We start from the raw sequence: 22,039 nt of genomic DNA on the forward strand, positions 1-22,039 counted from the left end.
CAGGCCTTCTCTGCAGCCGGCCTAGTGGTGGTCGGACGGTCGGTTTTTGCTTTTCCTGGACGGGAGCAGCTTATATTTTTCCCCCCTCTGCCAAAACAAGAAAATTTCGGTTCATTGCGACCATGTTTTATCATGTGAGCGGTTTTATTCTTTTTAAAGGATATAGGGCGAGGGAAAGTAAGGCGGTTGACCTTTTTTTTAAAAAGAAATCGAATTTGCGCTTTGAGAAACGGCGGTCGTGACCATGATCCGTGGAGGCGGTGATGTCACTTGAATGGCAGGCGTCTGGACCTATCATGGCGGTGATGCCACTTGACAGACGGCCGTCTCGACCTACCCAAGCGGCGGTAGGCTGTGATGACCCGCTCAGGTGGTGGTGGGCGGGTCTGTAAGGTGATTGGCAGCTATTGGGACCAATGGCAAAGAGAGGGGCGGAGGCGCAAGTGGAGCCCCCAAATTTGTTTAACCTGCGTAAGGGCAAAATCCTGCAGATGCTGGAAACCTGAATTAAAAACAGACAATGCTGTAAAGTGTTACAAAGAGATGTATAACAGTTAAATCAAGTCAATAGTCCCTTCACTTCTAAATTAGAGGTACATGGAGTCAGAGCGATCAATTCCTGGCCAAAAAGTTAAGGGATATTTTGGCACCAGGGTACCTGTGAAAGCTCCAACCTCGCAAACTTGGTAAAATCGTCATCCCGGTATCAAAGAGGTTGGGAAGACGATTGCACGGGGGTGGGGGCGGGGGGTTCTGTGGCTAATTGCGTATGAATAACGCAAGGTTAGGATTAGTCAGGGGAATAGCACACCATTGGAAAAATTTACCATCTCACGTGACTCTATAAATCTTCCCTGACGCAGGACACCCAGCCCAGTTAAAATCCGGGGTGGCTAGGCACCCTGGGTGGAGTGGACCGTTTGGCCTACTCCGCCAGTCACCAAGATCTGCCGGTAGGGTGTGGGTGCTGGGCAAGGATAAAAAGGGGAAGGAAGAATAAAAGAGAAAGGCCTGTCCTGGGTTAAACGACAAAAGGGTGAAGGTGATTGCGAGGCAAAAGGAGATGGTAATGGGACAAGTAAACAAACAGAAGTTGGGTATGGAGCAGGTGTGAATCATCACCCGTGCTTTAAACCTGGGATGGGAGGGTTGTCTTCTGAGGAAAGGTTGGACCGGCTAGCCAGTGGTGGGCAATGATGTCCTCAGGACCTATCCAGGTGGCAGGCGGGTCTGTCGAGTGATTGGCAGCTATTGAGACCAATGACAAAGAGAGGGGGAGATTTGATAGTAAGAAGCGACTTGGTTGAAACATATAAGATCCTGTGGGGTCTTGACCGGGGTAGGGGGATGTGGAAAGGATGTTTCCTCTTGTGGGAGAATCTAGAACTAGGGATCACTGTTTAAAAATAAGGGGTCACCCATTTAAGACAGGGATGAGGAGAAATTTTTTCACTCAAGGGTTGTGAGTCTTTGGAACTCTCTTCCCCAAAAGGCGGTAAAAGCAGAGCCTTTGAATATTTTTGAGGCAGAGGTAGGTAGATTCTTGATTAACAAGGGGGTGGAATGTCATTGGCGGTAGGTGGGAATGTGGAGTTGAGGTTACAATCAGATCTTATTGAATGGTGGAACAGCCTGAAAGGACCAGGTAGCCTATCCCTGCTCCTATTTCGTATGTACAGCTTTTCAGTGAATCTATCCCAGAACCATGCAAAGCTGGTGGAAGCAACTTCAGCTGTAACATTCAGGAGGGAGTGAAATTTTTTTTCCTCATGTCTTCATGGCTTCTTTTTCCAATTACTTTAAATCTGTGCCCTTGGTTCTTGATCCTGTCTAATCCTGACCAGTTTCTCCCTATCTACTCTGTCCAGACCTTTCATGATTTTGAATAACTCTATCTAATCTCCTCTCAACTTTCTCTTTAAGGAAAACAGCCCCGCCTTCACCAATCTATCCATGTAACTGAAGTTCCTCATCCCTGGAACTATTCTCGTGAATCTTTTCTGCACTCTGCCTAACGCCTTCACGTCCTTCCTAAAGTGTGGCGCCCAGAAGTGGACGCAATACTCTAGCTGAGGCTGAACTGGTGTTTTGTACATGTTTAATATAATCTCTTTGCTCTTATACTCAATGACCCTGTTAATAAAGCCTAGGACACTGTATGCTTTATTAACTGCTCTCTCAACCTGCCCTGTCACCTTCAATGACCGATGCACATATACCCGCAGATACCCCTGCTCCTTTAGAATTGTATTCCAAATTTATTTAATAACTGAATTTAAATTCGCCATCTGCCATGGTGGGATTTGGCCTTGGGTCTCGGAATCATTAATCCCAGACCAGTAATATACTATGCTATTGTTACTGATAAATGGGAAAACTGTTTCAGTCACGTGGATTACAGGATAAATATTGGGCTTGACACCTGGAGAACTCTCCTGTCCTTCTTTGAATAGTTGCATGGGACCTTTTCTGTCCAGCTAAGAGGTTTTAATATTTCTGATGCAAGATCATCGACGTGAAACGTTAACTCAGTTTTGCTCTCGAAAGATGCTGCTGGACTTGCTGAACATTTCGAGCGTTTCCTGTTTTTAATCGTAAGAGGGTTTAATGCCCCTCCTCCAACCGTGCAGCACTGCCTCAGCACCCGCACTGGGGGAGCGAACCCAGATTTTGTGTTCCGGGTCTCTAGAGTGCTGACAAACCCACCTCCCTTGCTGAATAGATAAGGCAAGAGTGGCTCCCTACCCCACCCTCCCAACACACACACACACACAGAAAAAACTATCCTGTGTGTGTGTTTGCCAAACTATATCCTGGGAGTGGGGATGGACATTGGTTGAGAGCTTTATTGAGCGTGGTGAAGGGGAATCCTCAGTTGAGGGAAAGGGAAGACATTTCGGAAACACTGGTGATGATTCTTCATCTGCATTCCTATTTCTGCCTCATCTGGACCCATCGCATGTTTCCTGACTTAGCGCAATCTTCTTTTGCCTGGCACCATCATCCCTTGTCATTTAATCTCTCCAGCCTTCTACCCCATCCAAGACCTTCACCCCATCCCTCCCCCGCCTATAAGTATATTCAAGATTGAGATTGATAGACTTTGAGGTACTACGGGAACGTTTCAACCCTCTGAAATTCCAGTCGTTATAGTCAAAAATCATACTCGTCCCATTTTTAACTATCTCTGTTTTCTTCTCGTGCTTTCAGATTTCTTTGGAACACGAGATCCTGCTGCATCCTCGATATTTTGGTCCTAACCTGCTCAACACGGTCAAGCAGAAGCTCTTCACCGAGGTCGAGGGAACCTGCACTGGAAAGTGAGTGACAAACCAACTCCGTTTTAAAATTCATATAGGATCATAAATCTCAAGCCTGCGTATTCTAGTCTACAAAATCGTGGTGTGTTTTATGTCGTGCTTTCCCATCAAGTTGTAACATCCACAGTTATAATGAAAACTGCCTGTGACTTTTTTCCCCCCCTTTATTTGTTGGTCCCTTGGAAGATGAGACTGGGGAGTTAATAGTGGGGAACGCGGAAATGGCAGAGACGCCTAATCAATATTTTGCCTCAGTTTTCACGGTGGAGGACACTAGTACCACCCCAATAGTAACAGGTAGTGCAGAGGGTATAGAGAAGGAGGAACTTAGAACAATCACCATCACTAGAGAAAAAGTACTGAGCAAACTATTGGGATTAAAGGGTGACAAGTCCCCAGGACCTGATGGCCTACATCCCAGTCTTAAAGGAAGTGGCAGCGGAGGTAGTGGATGCTTTGGCTACAATATTCCAAAATTCCCTGGATTCTGCAAAGGTTCCAGTGGATTGGAAAAATGCTAATATAGCACCCTTATTCAAAAAGGGAAGGGGAGGCTGAAAGTAGGAAACTATAGACCAGTTAGTTTAACATCTGTAGTTGGGAAATTGTTGGAATCCATTATTAAGGAAGTAGTAATGGGGCATTTGGAAAGTCAAAATGCAATCCATCAGAGTCAGCATGGTTTTATCAAGAGTAAATCGTGTTTGACTAATTAGCTAAGAGTTCTTTGAAGATGTGACAAGCAAAGTGGATAATGGGGATCCTGTAGATGTAGTATATCTGGACTTCCAGAAGGTCTTTGATAAGGTGCCACACAAAAGATTAATACACAAGATAAGATCACACGGAGTTAGGGGTAATATATTGGCTTGGATAGAGGATTAGCTAACCAACAGAAAGCAGGGAGTCAGGATAAATGGGTCTTTTTCTGGATGGCAAGCTGTAACTAGTGAGGTGCCATGGGGTTTGGTCCTTGGGCCCCAACTATTTACAATCTGTATTAATGACTTGGATTGAGGGATAGGAGGGACTATAGCTAAATTTGCAGATGACATCAAAATAGGTGGGAAAGTAAGTTACAATGAAGATTTAAGAAATTTACAAATGGATATGGACAGGTTAGGTGAATGGGCCAAAATTTGGCAGATGAAGTTTAACATGGCTAAGTGTGAGGTTATCCATTTTGGTCGGAAGAATAAAACGGTGACCTATTATTTAAATGGAGATAAACTTCAGAATGCTTCAGTGTAGAGGGATCTGGGTGTCCTCGTGCATGAATCGCTGAAAGATAGTATGCAGGTTCGGAAGATAATAAGGAAGGCAAATGGAATTTTGGCATTTATTGCTAAAGGAATAGAGTATAAAAATAGGGAAGTGTTGTTGCAACTGTGCAAGGCATTGGTGAGACTGCCCCTGGAGTACTGTGCACAGTTTTGGTCCCCTTATTTGAGGAAGCATGTACTTGCATTGGAGATGGTTCAGAGGATCTTCACTAGATTGATTCCAGAGATGCGGGGCTTGTCTTATGAGAAGAGATTGAACAGCTAAGGCCTACATTTGCTAGAATTTAGAATTTAGAAGGATAAGAGGAGATCTAATTGAGGTATATAAGATGCTAAAGGGGATAGACAAAGTAGACATGGAGTGGATGTTTCCCCTTCTGGGGCATTCTAGAACAAGAGGCCATAGTTTTAGGCTAAGGGGTGGTAGATTTAAATCAGAGATGAGGAGAAATTACTTTTCTCAAAGGGTCGTGAATCTGTGGAATTCACTACCTCAGCGTGCAGTGGATGCCGGGACGCTGAATAAATTTAAGGGGGAGATAGACAGAATTTTAATTAGTAACGGGTTGAAAGGTTATGGGGAGAGGGCTGGAAATTGGAGTTGAAGCCAAAATGAGATCAGCCATGATTGTACTGAATGGCGGGGCAGGCTCGAGGGGCTGAATTGCCTACTCCTGCTCCGAGTTCTTATGTTCTTACATTATCCATTCTTGAGACATGGCCATCGCAGGCAAGGCGGACATTTATTGCCCATTTGCCTGAGTGTCAGCCATGACCCAGTGGGTAGCACTCTTGCCTGGTTCAAACCCAGGGGCTTGAACGCAAAAGTAAAACCAAGGCTGACACCCTCCATTGCGGTACTGAGGCAGCGCTGCACAGTTGGAGGGGCCATCTTTTGGAGGAGTCATCAAACTGAGGCTCCCTTCTCCCTGCTTGGGCCGGTGTCAGAGATCCCACGGCACACTTTCAAAGAAGAGCGGGTGAGCTATCCCGTGTGTCCTAGTCAATATTGATCCCTCCATCATTATCATCATCATCATTATCACAAAGTCAGATGACCCGGGCCATCCTCGCATTGCTTTATGTTTGTGGGATCTTGCTGAGCGCACATTGGCTGCTGCATTTCCTACATTACAACAGTGACTATGCTTCAAAAGTATTTAATTGGCCAGAAAGCGCTTTGAGACATGAAATGTGCTTTTTAATTTCAAGTCCTGATAAAAGAAGGCTGGGGGGATGATCTCATAGAGGGCTTTAAAACTCTGAAAGGTTTTGACAGAGTCGATACAAGGTGAATGTTTCCTCTTGTGGGGAAGAGCATAAACCAGAGGCCATCAATATAAGATAGTCACCAAGAAATCCGATAGGGAATTCAGGAGAAACTTCTTTCCCCAGTGAGTGGCGAGAATGTGGATCTCGCTACCACTGGCTGCTGCGATTAGTATTTTTTATAAATTTATTCTTTCATGGGATGTGGGCGTCGCTGGCAAGGCCCAGCATTTGTTGCCCATCCCTAATTGCCCTTGAACTGAGCACCTTGCTCGGCCATTCCAGAGGGCAGTTAAGAATCAACTACATTGCTCTGGGTCTGCAGTCACATGTAGGCCAGACCAGGTGAGGATGGCAGATTTCCTTCCCTAAAGGGACATTAGTGACCCAGATGGGTTTTTACGACAATCGATGATAGCCTCACTAATGGCGACCATGAAACTAACTTTATATTCTGGATTTTATTAATTGAATTTAAATTCAACAACCTACCATTGGTGGAATTTGAACCCGTGTCCCCAGAGCATTAGCCTGGGCCTCTGGATTGCTAGTCCAGTGACATTGCTACTACGCCACCATCTTTCTATAGATACATTTAAAGGGAAACTGGACAACCCGAGGAGGGAGAAGGGAATAGAGGGTTACAATAGTAGATTTAGATGAGTAAAGATGGGCGGAGGCTCGAGCGGGGCATAAACACCAGCATGGACTGGTTGGGCCGACTGGCCTGTTTCGGTGCCGTACGTTTTATGTCAACCTGGGAAAGTCAATTGTTTTTATTATTCCTAGTTGCCATTGAGAAGCTGAGGTTGGGGGTGTGGGGGTGGGTAGGAGGCACCAAATTCAACCCCATGTAAAGGGTGCTTCCCCAGTGCTGCTAGGGAGATAGTTGCAGTATTGCATCCTTCCTTGGGTGTCTGTTCTGGAGCGCCTCAGTCTTATGTCGTCAGCTCCTTAGTCAGTACTGCAAGAAAATCCCCTATCCTCTAACCAACTCTGACCCTAAGTCACCCTATGTTTTCCTTTTTCAGTAGTATTAAAGCTTGATCGGCACCCCATCCGCCATCTTTTCCACCTTTTGGGGAAAGGGCAGGCGAGTGGCACCAATTGGAGAGCACTTTCAAAGAGCTGACACAGGCACAATGGGCAGAATGGCCTCCTCCTTGGGCTGTACAACTCATTGGGTACAGAGCATTGAGGTAGACCCGACGCGGTTGTCCCTGAGCCACTGGTGAGCTCTACTCTGATCTGATGATCGCACTGTCTGTGTTTCAGTCTATGGTGTTCTGGTCTGGAGTGTTGTGCGATCTAAGCTGCAACTTTTTTTTATATATGTTGTCTTCGCAGGTATGGTTTTGTGATTGCCGTCACCACCATAGACAACATTGGAGCGGGAGTCATTCAGCCAGGGCGGGGGTTTGTACTCTACCCTGTCAAGTACAAGGCCATAGTCTTCCGGCCGTTTAAAGGGGAGGTGGTCGATGCTGTGGTCACTCAGGTCAACAAGGTAACTAATATCTGGATATACTGATTCCCCAGAACAAAATGTGGAATCAGTTGAAGTCTTGAGATATTTTTTTCACTTAGTTGCTCTGGGCTTTCTCCTTTGCTCCTGGGAGAGAGGGAAGAAAGTGTTTGGCCATATCGGTCCAGCTATCAGTTACGTAGCAGGCTTGATGGACAAGCTGGTCTTTTCTTGCCCTGAGTTTAGTATGAAGCCGTTTTTCATTTTTACCCTTAAGAGGGGTATCAGCTGAGCTCAGTGTTGCCAGCAATCCTGCCCCTTAGCCAGAAAGTTCCGGGCTTGAACCCCACACTAAAGATAAAGCTCAGTGGTAGCCAGCAGCTAACAGTGCACTGTAGTCTGTAACGGGACAGAGTCACTGTTTATTCAACAGGGTGAGGATCACTCACTGTGTAACTGTACAGAGTCACTGTTTATTCAGCAGGGTAAGGATCACTCACTGTGTAACTGTACAGAGTCACTGTTTATTCAGGGTAAGGGTCACTCATTGTGTAACTGTACAGAGTCAGTGTTTATTCAGCAGGGTAAGGGTCACTTGCTGTGTAACTGTACAGAGTCAGTGTTTATTCAGCAGGGTAAGGGTCACTTGCTGTGTAACTGTACAGAGTCAGTGTTTATTCAGCAGGGTAAGAATCACTCACTGTGTAACTGTACAGAGTCAGTGTTTATTCAGCAGGGTAAAGGTCACTCACTATGTAACTGTACAGAGTCACTGTTTATTCAGCTGGGTAAGGATCACTCACTGTGTAACTGTACAGAGTCAGTGTTTATTCAGCAGGGTAAGGGTCACTCACTGTGTAACTGTACAGAGTCAGTGTTTATTCAGCAGGGTAAGGGTCACTCACTGTGTAACTGTACAGAGTCAGTGTTTATTCAGCAGGGTAAGGATCACTCACTGTGTAACTGTACAGAGTCAGTGTTTATTCAGCAGGGTAATGATCACTCACTGTGTAACTGTACAGAGTCACTGTTTATTCAGGGTAAGGATCACTCACTGTGTAACTGTACAGAGTCACTGTTTATTCAGCAGGGTAAGGATCACTCACTGTGTAACTGTATAGAGTCACTGTTTATTCAGGGTAAGGATCACTCACTGTGTAACTGTACAGAGTCACTGTTTATTCAGCAGGGTAAGGATCACTCACTTTGTAACTGTACAGAGTCAGTGTTTATTCAGCAGGGTAAGGATCACTCACTGTGTAACTGTACAGAGTCACTGTTTATTCAGCAGGGTAATGATCACTCACTGTGTAACTGTACAGAGTCAGTGTTTATTCAGCAGGGTAAGGGTCACTCACTGTGTAACTGTACAGAGTCAGTGTTTATTCAGCAGGGTAAGGGTCACTCACTGTGTAACTGTACAGTCACTGTTTATTCAGCAGGGTAAGGGTCACTCACTGTGTAACTGTACAGAGTCAGTGTTTATTCAGCAGGGTAAGGGTCACTCACTGTGTAACTGTACAGAGTCAGTGTTTATTCAGCAGGGTAAGGGTCACTCACTGTGTAACTGTACAGAGTCAGTGTTTATTCAGCAGGGTAAGGGTCACTCACTGTGTAACTGTACAGAGTCAGTGTTTATTCAGCAGGGTAAGGATCACTCACTTTGTAACTGTACAGAGTCAGCGTTTATTCAGCAGGGTAAGGGTCACTCATTGTGTAACTGTACAGAGTCACTGTTTATTCAGCAGGGTAAGGGTCACTCACTGTGTAACTGTACAGAGTCAGTGTTTATTCAGCAGGGTAATGATCACTCACTGTGTAACTGTACAGAGTCACTGACTGTTTGATTGTGGGCTTTTCTTATTCCACAGGTTGGACTTTTCACAGAAATCGGGCCCATGTCCTGCTTCATCTCCAGACATGTAAGTTGCAACATTTAAAACGATGCCTTCTCTCATCTAGTGACGGTGCTTTAGTTGCTGTGCAAATCCAGAGAATCTGGATTAAAATCCCTTTGTGGCAGTTTGAGAATGCAAATTCAGATTATTAAAAAAAATCATGAAACTTTGCACACACACACACCCCACCCCCACCCCCGCCCCCCGAGGGGCTTTTTCGTGACCATAAGACTGTCAGATTTTCGCAAAACTGTTTACCAAGTCCTTTCTTTAAGAAAGGAAACTTGCCTCCATGTGACTCCTGTCCCACACACATGCCTCACTCTTCAACTAACCTCTGAAGTGGCCTAGCAGACCACCCAGCTGTAGCAAAGCCGGCAGCAGCGGTTCAAGAAGGCAGCCCAACATCACCACCTTCTTGGGGGCAGGCAGCCAGAGACGAGCACTTGTTTATTCCCTAGCGATGCCTGCGTCCAGAGAGTTCATTTATCTGAAGTCAGCCCTGTGGCCTGGGGTGAGCAGCAATAGGTTGATCCCGGGCATGGAGGGATTTTCTTACGAGGAGAGGTTGAGTGGGCTGTACTCATTGGAGTTTAGAAGAACGAGAGGCGACCTTATCAAAACATATAAGATTCTTAGGGGGCTTGGCAGGGTAGATGCCAAGAGGTTGGACGGAATTTTACGCACCCACTGGCTGCTGGGATCTACCAGTCCTGCCACAGGTCAGTGGACTTCTGGCTGGGGCGTTGCCTCACCCGCGGCAGGTCCAGAAGATCCTGGCTGTTGTTGTCCCTTGTGGGAGAGTCTAGGACCAGAGGTTGTAATCTCAGAGTAAGGGGTCACCCATTTAAGACAGAGATGAGGAGGAATTTCTTCTCTCAGAGGGTAGTGAATCTGTGGAATTCTTTACCGCAGAGGGCTGTAGAGGCTGGGTCCTTACATATATTCAAGGCTCAGATAGACAGATTTTTAATCAGTAAGGGAATCAGGGGTTATGGGGAAAAGGCAGGAAAGTGGAGTCGAGGATTATCAGATCAGCCATGATCTCGTTGAAGGGCTGAGCAGACTCAATGGGCCGAATGGCCTACTTCTGCTCCTACGTCTTATGGTTATGGTCCATCAGTGGAGGAAATTCCAAGGGAAACATTTAAAAATAAATAGCGAGTGAGCTGTTGGGTCACCTTTTCAAACCTTCACACATCACTTCCACCTCTCCTGGAGCATAAATGCCAGCACAGAGCTGATGGACTGAATGGCTGTACGTTCTGTGTAACCTGTGACACATCCACCTCTATACAAATGGCGGGAAGCTGCTAGGTGGACAAAAGATATATATTTCCCCCCCTTCCCCAGCCCCTGCCCCTCTCTGGCAGGGAAAGAGACGTTTATATGAGCATCCAGTTGGGAAATCCATGGGTTCCTGTGTCAGGCAAAGAGAGTTATGACTGTGTCCGCAGTCTGATAGCCTGTTGGCGTCTTCAGCCGAAGCTGAAGTACACAGAAAGCTGCTTGTGTACGGACTCCCAAGGCCTCGTGAGTCAGCGCCTTTGAGAGGAGTTAAATTGATGAGCCGGCCGTTAATCTTTTACTGTGTTCTCTTTCCTTCCAGTCAATTCCATCCGAAATGGAGTTTGATCCCAATTCCAACCCTCCGTGTTACAAGACCAGTGACGAGGTATGTTCATGTCTGGCAAGATATGATTCATATTGACAAATGGGTCCCAAGCCAGCTTGCAAAGCACGAAACTAGATGCGATTGCTTTTCTTGATAGTTGGTTTCTTTACAGAAGGTAGCATTACATATTTCTGCCTCCTACCCACTGACCCAGCAGTCTCCCTTTATACTATACTGAGAATAACTATAAACAAATGAACAAATTAACTAACTAACAGCCCCTCAAAGAGGTACTGCAACTAAATTAAATCTACAGGGGAAATTTATCAAATTACAATAATGTTCGTAGAGGCTGATGATGCATTCCAGCCCCTGTGGTGCCCACCATTCACAGAAGGCCTTAAGCATACCAGCAGACACCGGGTGCCCCCTCTCCAGGGACACCAAGACACATATGAAGCCGCGAAAGAGGGGCAGACAGTCAGGCCAGATGACCCCTTCAGCTGCCCGCTGCTTGGACCTGTAAATGGCCATCTTGGCCAGGCCCAGGAGCTGGCTTACAAGGAAATTCTCCATCCTCCCCACATCCAACCTCCCTCAGCACTGTGTAGCCAAAGGTCAGGAGCATGGGGCTGAAGACGGTCCGTCTTTATACATGCTCCAAGGGAGCCCCCTGGAGAAGCGGGTTGTAAAACAAGGCCGAGCTAAGCTTGAAGGGAAACGACGTGTATTGCGAATGTTCAGGCCAGAATTGTGACTACATTTTTCCTGGAAGCAGATCTTCCTGATATGCGGAAAGTTGAAACCCCTTTTCGCTCGGTGTCTCCTCCACTACATTTACTGTAACGGGATGGGAGATTAACCCCCCCCTCTGCAGATGTGCGAACCCCTGATAGATTCCAGGCTTCAAGAGCCTCTGGATTGTGTTGCCTGCTGGTGTGGCGGCTGCTGACTCTGCATCGCCTTTGGGAGGGAGCTGGACCGGCTCATGACGGGGGCAGGGAATGTGGCACTTGGAAGGGAAATGTTTGTACTACTTTTACTTTCACAAAAGACTCATGATCTTGGGCTTGGTTTCGATCACCCGACAGGGTTCAGTGAGAAATATTCCATTCATTCACTGTTAGCCCCAAGGGTTTTTCCTCCTGGTTTCTTAACCTCTTCTAGAAGATTACCGGCTTGACGGCAAGCTGGCCAGTCTTTCTCGTACGTCCTGTTCAACCTCATATCTGCACCATCACTAAAATCGCCTACTTCCTCCTCCTTAACATTGCTCGACTTTGCCCTGTCTCAGCTCATCTGCTGAAATCCTCATCCCTGCCTTCGTTCATTCCAGACTCTCCCCTGGCTGGTCTCCCACATTCTACCCTCCTGTAAACTTGAGGTCATCCAAAACTCTGCATATCTTAACTCGCACCAAGTCCCATTCCCCTATTTCCTGCTGTGCTCGCTGACCTACACTGGTTTCCAGTCAAGCAACCTCTTGATTTTAAAATTCTCATCCTTGTTTACGAATCATAGCCTCACTCCTCCTCTCCCTATCTCTGTAATCTCCTCCAGCCCCACTACCCTCCTTATATCTGTAACCTCCTCCAGCCCCTACAACCCTCCCTATCTCTGTAACCTCCTCCAGCCCCTACACCCCTCCCTATCTCTGTAACCTCCTCCAGCCCCTACACCCCTCCCTATCTCTGTAACCTCCTCCAGCCCCTACTACCCTCCTTTTATCTGTAACCTCCTCCAGCCCCTACAACCCTCCCAGTCTCTGTAACCTCCTCCAGCCCCTAAACCCTCCCAGTCTCTGTAACCTCCTCCAGCCCCTATAACCCTCCCAGTCTCTGTAACCTCCTCCAGCCCCTACATCCCTCCCTATCTCTGTAACCTCCTCCAGCCCCTACAACCCTCCCTATCTCTGTAACCTCATCCAGCCCCTAAAACCCTCCCTGTCTCTGTAACCTCCTCCAGCCCCTACAACCCTCCCAGTCTCTGAAACCTCCTCCAGCCCCTACAACCCTCCCTATCTCTGTAACCTCCTCCAGCCCCTACAACCCTGCCAGTCTCTGTAATCTCCTCCAGCCCCACAACCCTCTGAGATCTCTTTGCTCCCTCCAATTCTGGCCTCTTGCGCGTCCCCAATGAGAATTGCTCCACCATTGGTGGCTGTGCCTTCAGCTGACTAAACCCCAGACCCTGGAATTCCCTCCCCCACCCTCTCCACCTCACTTTATCCCTTTAGAGTTAAAACCTAACTCTTTGTGGTCATCTGATGTCATATCACATCACGTGCCTTGGTGTTGTACATTGTTTTGTAATGCTTCTCTGGAGCACCTTGGGTCACTTCATTAGCATTAAAAGTGCTATATAAATATAAGTTGTTGTTGTTAGTCAAGGCTGCCAAGCTCCTAATGTAACCAAGAGCCCCCCCAACTCTGTTGGTTTGTTTCCAGGACATCGTTATCCAACAGGATGATGAAATTCGACTGAAGGTCGTAGGAACCAGAGTAGATAAAAACGACATAGTAAGTACACAGCCCAGTGTATATGCAAGTTATTTTGTAATGGCTGCCCACGTATCAGGTGACGAGTGACTTCATCTTTAAAAAAATGATTTTTGTTCGTCAATAACTATGTTGGTGAATGTACTGAGATGCGCGCACACACACAAGGGCACACAAACGGGCACACGCACTAGGTTTGATTTCCCCATCACCATGAATTACCCTGTCCGGGACCACGACAATCAGCTTCTGTGCTCCTGGCCTGGGAAGGGGGCATCCTCGTCCCACTCCCCATCGCTCTCCAGCAAACCCTGCTGGAAGAGTACGCCGTGTGGGACGACATCTGGGGAGCGTGGGGGTGGGAGGGAGATGAGATTTTCTTTTTTACTTTGCGCAGCGTGGTGTTGTGCCCCAGAACACGCTGCCTGAAAGGGGCGGCGGAGGAAGCAGATTCAATGGGAATTCGGTGTGCATTTGAAAAGGAAACTGGTCGCCGGGCTGTGGGGACAGGGTGAGTGGGGGTGGGGTGGGTGTGGTGCTGAGACTAATTGGTCAGCTCTCCCAAAGAGTCGGCACAACGCGATGGGCCACTTTCTCCGCCCATGAGAATCTGTCTTAACAGGGCCCGGCCCAGCTGTGCCTCCCCACACATGGCTGAAGACTGCCGATACTTTGAAGGAGCTCGCGGGATCCTGGTGCTTGTGGCATGTCAGGGTCACGGCGGAGGGAGTGGGAGGGAACCCTGGCTTCTTACACGCCAGCTTTTACTGACAGGAGTTGAATTCAGAGCTCCGATAACCTGTACTCTCCCCTTTTCCCTTCTCTTCCAGTTTGCCATTGGCTCGCTGATGGATGACTACTTGGGTAAGTGCAACTGCTGTGTCTGTCCAATGGGCGTAAGTACGCCTGTCTTGTTCAGTGGATGTCTTCACTAGATTGGGTTACGGTGTGTAGGGAGTAATAGTTGAGGCTGAACCCCCACAGGTGAGCAGGTATGTACTGCTGTCACCAGGTTCCCATTGTATGAGGGTTAAGTCTGAAATAGGCTCGAGGTCCATCAGGTGGTACCCAGCGCACAGTTAGGCGCAGAGTAGGAGTGGAGCATCGTGTCGATGACTGCAGCCTTAAACTTCAGAACTGAACGAGTTGGGAAGAGCTTACTGAACCCCTCAGCGCCTAACCGGCGTTGTTGAGCAAAGACTGGTGCTTGCACGTGAGCACATAGAGGAATTACCTAACCAGCGACAGCAGCAAGTGTAGTGCCCGAACTGGCAACACCAGCATCAGCCTTGGTGGGGGGGGCACAGAGGGGCTGGATCTGTTATTTTATTCGTCGTGGCCTCTTAATGATTAAACCTTTTCAACTGTCTCCCCCTCCCCCTCCCCCCTCCCCGCTTGCAGGACTTGTGAGCTAAAGTGGCCGGTGACCCTCCAAAGCTGGTGTGGGGGTCGGCGGTGGGGGCGGGCAGACACCACCCGAAGATCACCCCTTCCCTCCCTGATGCAATACCCCCGTCCCCGCCTCTCAAAACCCGTTCGACATCGCTGGGATTGAAGCGACGCCGGCGAGACGATGGCATGGTTTGGTGTCGCAGGATGCACTTGCAGCAGGAACCTCCTGCCCTTCTGAACGGATCAGCTCCCAAGCTGAGTTCGACACAGTGATCTGGCTCTCCTTTGGCAGCAGGCACTTGCCCGTACTGTCTCATTTCTCTCCACACCCCCCCCCAACACACATACACACACACACACACTCATCTCTCTTTTGATAGTGACTTGGCAGAACGACAAAAATGACACCTACAGTAAAAGCAAAACGCTGCAGATGCTGGAAACCTGAAGTAAAAGCAGAAAATGCTGGGAAAATGCGGCAGATCTGTGGAGAGAGAAAGAGAGCTGATGTTTTAAGCCTGTGTGACTTCTTCAGAGCGAGACATTCTACTGCAGAAGGAGCAGCAGCTCTGAAGAAGAGTCATACGGACTCGAAGCGTAAGCTCTTGTCTCTCTCTCTCTCTCTCTCTCTCCACAGACACTGCCAGGCCTGCTGAGTTTTTCCAGCATTTCCTGTCTTTATTAGAAACGACCCCTAGACCTGCCTGATTTACCGCCCCGTTGTGACTTCACACGCGTTACAGCGACACTCGTTCCGCATCTCGGCGCACTGGACCCCAAGCCAGGGGTGCAAAACCTGCCCTCTGCTTCAGACCCAGCAGCGCACGGCAAGGACATTCCAGCCACCCCCCTCTTCCAGTGCCCCAACGGCAGCATCCAGTCAATCGCTGTTTGAGCCCAGGACCTGTAGAATTTACCGTGGCGAGCGGCAGCTGGTTTTTCTGCCCGGCTGCCCGGACACACCCCAGTTTCGGCAAGAATTGCAACGACTTCTGCTCGTCGGCACATCCGGGATGTAGGGTGAAGTCTGACGTCATGTTCCTGAATACAGGAGATTTGTGATCCCCATGTGTGAAAAAATATTCTACATCTGTCCTTCCTGTGACTGAATATTTTGTATTTTATTTTTCTTGTTTTGTATGTAATCATGTGACAAGGTAATCCAATAAAAGAAATATCGGTTAATCCGGAAACCTGTTGTTCTATTTTGAGTTTGAGCGCAAGACTTCAGTTCCAAACTAGAGAGTTTCACTTCCTTCTGTGTAAATTTGAGCTTGTTAAAGGCAGTGAAATTTAAACCCCTCGTTTGAAATAAACTGATTAAAATGGTGCAGCCAGGGAGTGTAACACTAACTTGTTGATCAATGTATTGAAAGTAGTACACAGAGGGAATTAAATACTTGTGACCTTTTATACAAGAGGTGGGTTCTAAATCTGCACCAGGAGCTCTGCGAGATTCTGTCTCTGTTGACTGAGGAGTGTGTCGCAGTTGTGTCTGTGAACTAATGAAGAAAACATAGATTTTTGATTTCGAGATAGTTGACACTCTTTCAAGTGGTGTGACTGACCCAACAGCAGGTTCAGATTGACTGCTGCTGTGATCTTACCACAACTTTGAGGTAAAATCATCTGTGTTCTTTCGGAACTGCAGCAGAACATGCGGCACTCGCTTCCCAAACATGGGTGTTGCAGCACTTTGGTGGGGACAGGCCTGTCGCTGTATAACACTGGGGTACAGTACTGGTGGGGATGGGTCTGTCCCTGTATAACACCGGGGTACAGTATTGGTGGGGACAGGTCTGTCACTATAATACTGGGGTACAGTACTGGTGGGGATGGGTCTGTCACTATAATACTGGGGTACAGTACTGGTGGGGACAGGTCTGTCACTGTATAACACGGGTACAGTACTGGTGGGGATGGGTCTGTCACTGTATAACACGGGTACAGTACTGGTGGGGACATGTTTGTCACTATAACACTGGGGTACACTACTGGTGGGGACATGTCTGTCACTGTATAACACGGGTACAGTACTGGTGGGGATGGGTCTGTCGCTGTATAACACGGGTACAGTACTGGTGGGGACGGGTCTGTCGCCGTGTAACACTGGGGTACAGTACTGGTGGGGACAGGTCTGTCGCTGTATTACACTGGGGTACAGTACTGGTGGGGACAGGTCTGTCACTGTATAACACTGGGGTACAGTACTGGTGGGGATGGGTCTGTCACTGTATAACGGGTACAGTACTGGTGGGGACATGTTTGTCACTGTATAACACTGGGGTACAGTACTGGTGGGGACATGTCTGTCACTGTATAACACTGGGGTACAGTACTGGTGGGGATGGGTCTGTCGCTGTATAACACTGGGGTACAGTACTGGTGGGGACGGGTCTGTCGCCGAGTAACACGGGTACAGTACTGGTGGGGACAGGTCTGTCACTGTATAACACTGGGTTCCAGTACTGGTGGGGACAGGTCTGTCACTGTATAACACTGGGTTACAGTACTGGTGGGGACAGGTCTGTCACTGTATAACACTGGGGTACAGTACTGGTGGGGACAGGTCTGTCACTGTATAACACTGGGGTACAGTACTGGTGGGGACAGGTCTGTCACTGTATAACACTGGGGTACAGTACTGGTGGGGACGGGTCTGTCACTGTATAACACTGGGGTACAGTACTGGTGGGGATGGGTCTGTCACTGTATAACACTGGGGTACAGTACTGGTGGGGATGGGTCTGTCGCTGTATAACACTGGGGTACAGTACTGGTGGGGACGGGTCTGTCGCCGAGTAACACTGGGGTACAGTACTGGTGGGGACAGGTCTGTCACTGTATAACACTGGGGTACAGTACTGGTGGGGACAGGTCTGTCACTGTATAACACTGGGTTACAGTACTGGTGGGGACAGGTCTGTCACTGTATAACACTGGGGTGCAGTACTGGTGGGGACAGGTCTGTCGCTGTATTACACTGGGTTCGAGTACTGGTGGGGACAGGTCTGTCACTGTATAACACTGGGTTACAGTACTGGTGGGGACAGGTCTGTCACTGTATAACACTGGGGTACAGTACTGGTGGGGACAGGTCTGTCACTGTATAACACTGGGGTACAGTACTGGTGGGGACAGATCTGTCACTGTATAACACTGGGGTACAGTACTGGTGGGGACAGGTCTGTCACTGTATAACACTGGGGTACAGTACTGGTGGGGACGGGTCTGTCAATGTATAACACTGGGGTACAGTACTGGTGGGGACGGGTCTGTCACTGTATAACACTGGGGTAAAGTACTGGTGGGGACGGATCTGTCACTGTATAACTCTGGGGTACAGTACTGGTGGGGATGGGTCTGTCACTGTATAACACTGGGGTACAGTACTGGTGGGGACAGGTCTGTCACTGTATAACACTGGGGTACAGTACTGGTGGGGACAGGTCTGTCACTATATAACACTGGGGTACAGTACTGGTGGGGACGGGTCTGTCAGTGTATAACACTGGGATACAGTACTGGTGGGGATGGGTCTGTCACTGTATAACACGGGTACAGTACTGGTGGGGACATGTCTGTCGCTGTATAACGGGTACAGTACTGGTGGGGACATGTTTGTCACTGTATAACACTGGGGTACAGTACTGGTGGGGACATGTCTGTCACTGTATAACACTGGGGTACAGTACTGGTGGGGATGGGTCTGTCGCTGTATAACACTGGGGTACAGTACTGGTGGGGACAGGTCTGTCGCTGTATTACACTGGGTTCCAGTACTGGTGGGGACGGGTCTGTCACTGTATAACACTGGGTTATAGTACTGGTGGGGACAGGTCTGTCACTGTATAACACTGGGGTACAGTACTGGTGGGGACAGGTCTGTCACTGTATAACACTGGGGTACAGTACTGGTGGGGACAGGTCTGTCACTGTATAACACTGGGGTACAGTACTGGTGGGGACAGGTCTGTCACTGTATAACACTGGGGTACAGTACTGGTGGGGACATGTCTGTCACTGTATAACACTGGGGTACAGTACTGGTGGGGACAGGTCTGTCACTGTATAACACTGGGGTAAAGTACTGGTGGGGACGGGTCTGTCACTGTATAACACTGGGGTACAGTACTGGTGGGGGCAGGTCTGTCAGTGTATAACACTGGGGTACTGTACTGGGGACAGGTCTGTCACTGTATAACACGGGTACATTATTGGTGGGGATGGATCGGTCAGTGTATTACACTGGGGTACAGTACTGGTGGGGACAGGTCTGTCACTGTATAACACTGGGATACAGTACTGGTGGGGACAGGTCTGTCACTGTATAACACTGGGGTACAGTACTGGTGGGGACAGGTCTGTCACTGTATAACACTGGGGTACAGTACTGGTGAGGTTGGGCCTGTCACTGTATAACACTGGGGTACAGTACTGGTGGGGACTGGTCAGTCAGTGTATAACACTGGGGTACAGTACTGGTGGGGACAGGTCTGTCACTGTATAACACTGGGGTACAGTACTGGTGGGGACAGGTCTGTCACTGTATAACACTGGGGTACAGTACTGGTGAGTCATGTCTGTCACTGTATAACACTGGGTACAGTACTGGTGGGGAAGGGTCTGTCACTGTATAACACTGGGGTACAGTACTGGTGGGGAAGGGTCTGTCACTGTATAACACTGGTGTACAGAACTGCTGGGGACAGGTCTGTCACTGTATAACACTGGGGTACAGTACTGGTGGGGCCAGGTCTGTCACTGTATAACACTGGGGTACAGTACTGGTGGGGACGGGTCTGTCAGTGTATAACACTGGGATACAGTACTGGTGGGGACGGGTCTGTCACTGTATAACACTGGGGTACAGTACTGGTGGGGGCAGGTCTGTCAGTGTATAACACTGGGGTACTGTACTGGGGACAGGTCTGTCACTGTATAACACGGGTACAGTATTGGTGGGGATGGATCGGTCAGTGTATTACACTGGGGTACAGTACTGGTGGGGACAGGTCTGTCACTGTATAACACTGGGTTACAGTACTGGTGGGGACAGGTCTGTCACTGTATAACACTGGGGTACAGTACTGGTGGGGACAGGTCTGTCACTGTATAACACTGGGGTACAGTACTGGTGAGGTTGGGCCTGTCACTGTATAACACTGGGGTACAGTACTGGTGGGGACAGGTCTGTCACTGTATAACAATCGTGTACAGTACTGGTGAAGTCATGTCTGTCACTGTATGACACTGGGGTACAGTACTGGTGGGGATGGGTCTGTCACTGTATAACACTGGGGTACAGTACTGGTGGGGACGGGGCTGTCATTGTATAACAGTGGGGTACAGTACTGGTGGGGACGGGTCTATCACTGTATAACATGGGTACAGTACTGGTGGGGACAGGTCTGTCACTATAACACTGTGGTACAGTACTGGTGAGGTTGGGCCTGTCACTGTATAACACTGGGGTAAAGTACTGGTGGGGACAGGTCTGTCACTGTATAACACTGGGGTACGGTACTGGTGGGGACATGTCTGTCAGTGTATAACACTGGGGTACAGTACTGGTGGGGACGGGTCTGTCACTGTATAACACTGGGGTACAGTACTGGTGGGGACGGGTCTGTCACTGTATAACACTGGGGTACAGTACTGGTGGGGACAGGTCTGTCACTGTATAACACTGGGGTACAGTACTGGTGGGGACAGGTCTGTCACTGTATAACACTGGGGTACAGTACTGGTGGGGACATGTCTGTCACTGTATAACACTGGGGTACAGTACTGGTGGGGATGGGTCTGTCGCTGTATAACACTGGGGTACAGTACTGGTGGGGACAGGTCTGTCGCTGTATTACACTGGGTTCCAGTACTGGTGGGGACGGGTCTGTCACTGTATAACACTGGGGTACAGTACTGGTGGGGACAGGTCTGTCACTGTATAACACTGGGGTACAGTACTGGTGGGGACAGGTCTGTCACTGTATAACACTGGGGTACAGTACTGGTGGGGACATGTCTGTCACTGTATAACACTGGGGTACAGTACTGGTGGGGATGGGTCTGTCGCTGTATAACACTGGGGTACAGTACTGGTGGGGACAGGTCTGTCGCTGTATTACACTGGGTTCCAGTACTGGTGGGGACGGGTCTGTCACTGTATAACACTGGGTTACAGTACTGGTGGGGACAGGTCTGTCACTGTATAACACTGGGGTACAGTACTGGTGGGGACAGATCTGTCACTGTATAACACTGGGGTACAGTACTGGTGGGGACAGGTCTGTCACTGTATAACACTGGGGTACAGTACTGGTGGGGACAGGTCTGTCACTGTATAACACTGGGGTACAGTACTGGTGGGGACATGTCTGTCACTGTATAACACTGGGGTACAGTACTGGTGGGGACAGGTCTGTCACTGTATAACACTGGGGTAAAGTACTGTGGGGACGGGTCTGTCACTGTATAACACTGGGGTACAGTACTGGTGGGGACAGGTCTGTCACTGTATAACACTGGGGTACAGTACTGGTGGGGGCAGGTCTGTCAGTGTATAACACTGGGGTACTGTACTGGGGACAGGTCTGTCACTGTATAACACGGGTACATTATTGGTGGGGATGGATCGGTCAGTGTATTACACTGGGGTACAGTACTGGTGGGGACAGGTCTGTCACTGTATAACACTGGGATACAGTACTGGTGGGGACAGGTCTGTCACTGTATAACACTGGGGTACAGTACTGGTGGGGACAGGTCTGTCACTGTATAACACTGGGGTACAGTACTGGTGAGGTTGGGCCTGTCACTGTCTAACACTGGGGTACAGTACTGGTGGGGATTGGTCAGTCAGTGTATAACACTGGGGTACAGTACTGGTGGGGACAGGTCTGTCACTGTATAACACTGGGGTACAGTACTGGTGGGGACAGGTCTGTCACTGTATAACAATCGTGTACAGTACTGGTGAAGTCATGTCTGTCACTGTATGACACTGGGGTACAGTACTGGTGGGGATGGGTCTGTCACTGTATAACACTGGGGTACAGTACTGGTGGGGATGGGTCTGTCACTGTATAACACTGGGGTACAGTACTGGTGGGGACAGGTCTGTCACTGTATAACACTGAGGTACAGTACTGGTGGGGACAGGTCTGTCACTGTATAACACTGGGGTACAGTACTGGTGGGGACGGGTCTGTCAGTGTATAACACTGGGATACAGTACTGGTGGGGACGGGTCTGTCACTGTATAACACTGGGGTACAGTACTGGTGGGGGCAGGTCTGT

The 22,039-nt window shown here is 48.7% G+C and overlaps 1 protein-coding gene across 1 annotated transcript; it reads left to right on the forward strand.

Moving 5' to 3' along the window:
- On the forward strand, positions 1 to 15,933 carry polr2g (RNA polymerase II subunit G). The gene is made up of 8 exons (XM_041179838.1): positions 1 to 134; positions 3,211 to 3,320; positions 7,220 to 7,379; positions 9,209 to 9,259; positions 10,845 to 10,910; positions 13,298 to 13,369; positions 14,179 to 14,212; positions 14,750 to 15,933. Exons 1-8 carry the CDS (start codon positions 123 to 125, stop codon positions 14,761 to 14,763), a joined length of 519 nt encoding a protein of 172 aa, XP_041035772.1. The 5' UTR covers positions 1 to 122; the 3' UTR covers positions 14,764 to 15,933.
- The last annotated feature ends 6,106 nt before the right edge of the window (positions 15,934 to 22,039 follow it).

This window comes from Carcharodon carcharias, chromosome 37 (genome assembly GCF_017639515.1).
Source record: "Carcharodon carcharias isolate sCarCar2 chromosome 37, sCarCar2.pri, whole genome shotgun sequence".
Lineage (NCBI taxonomy): Eukaryota > Metazoa > Chordata > Chondrichthyes > Lamniformes > Lamnidae > Carcharodon > Carcharodon carcharias.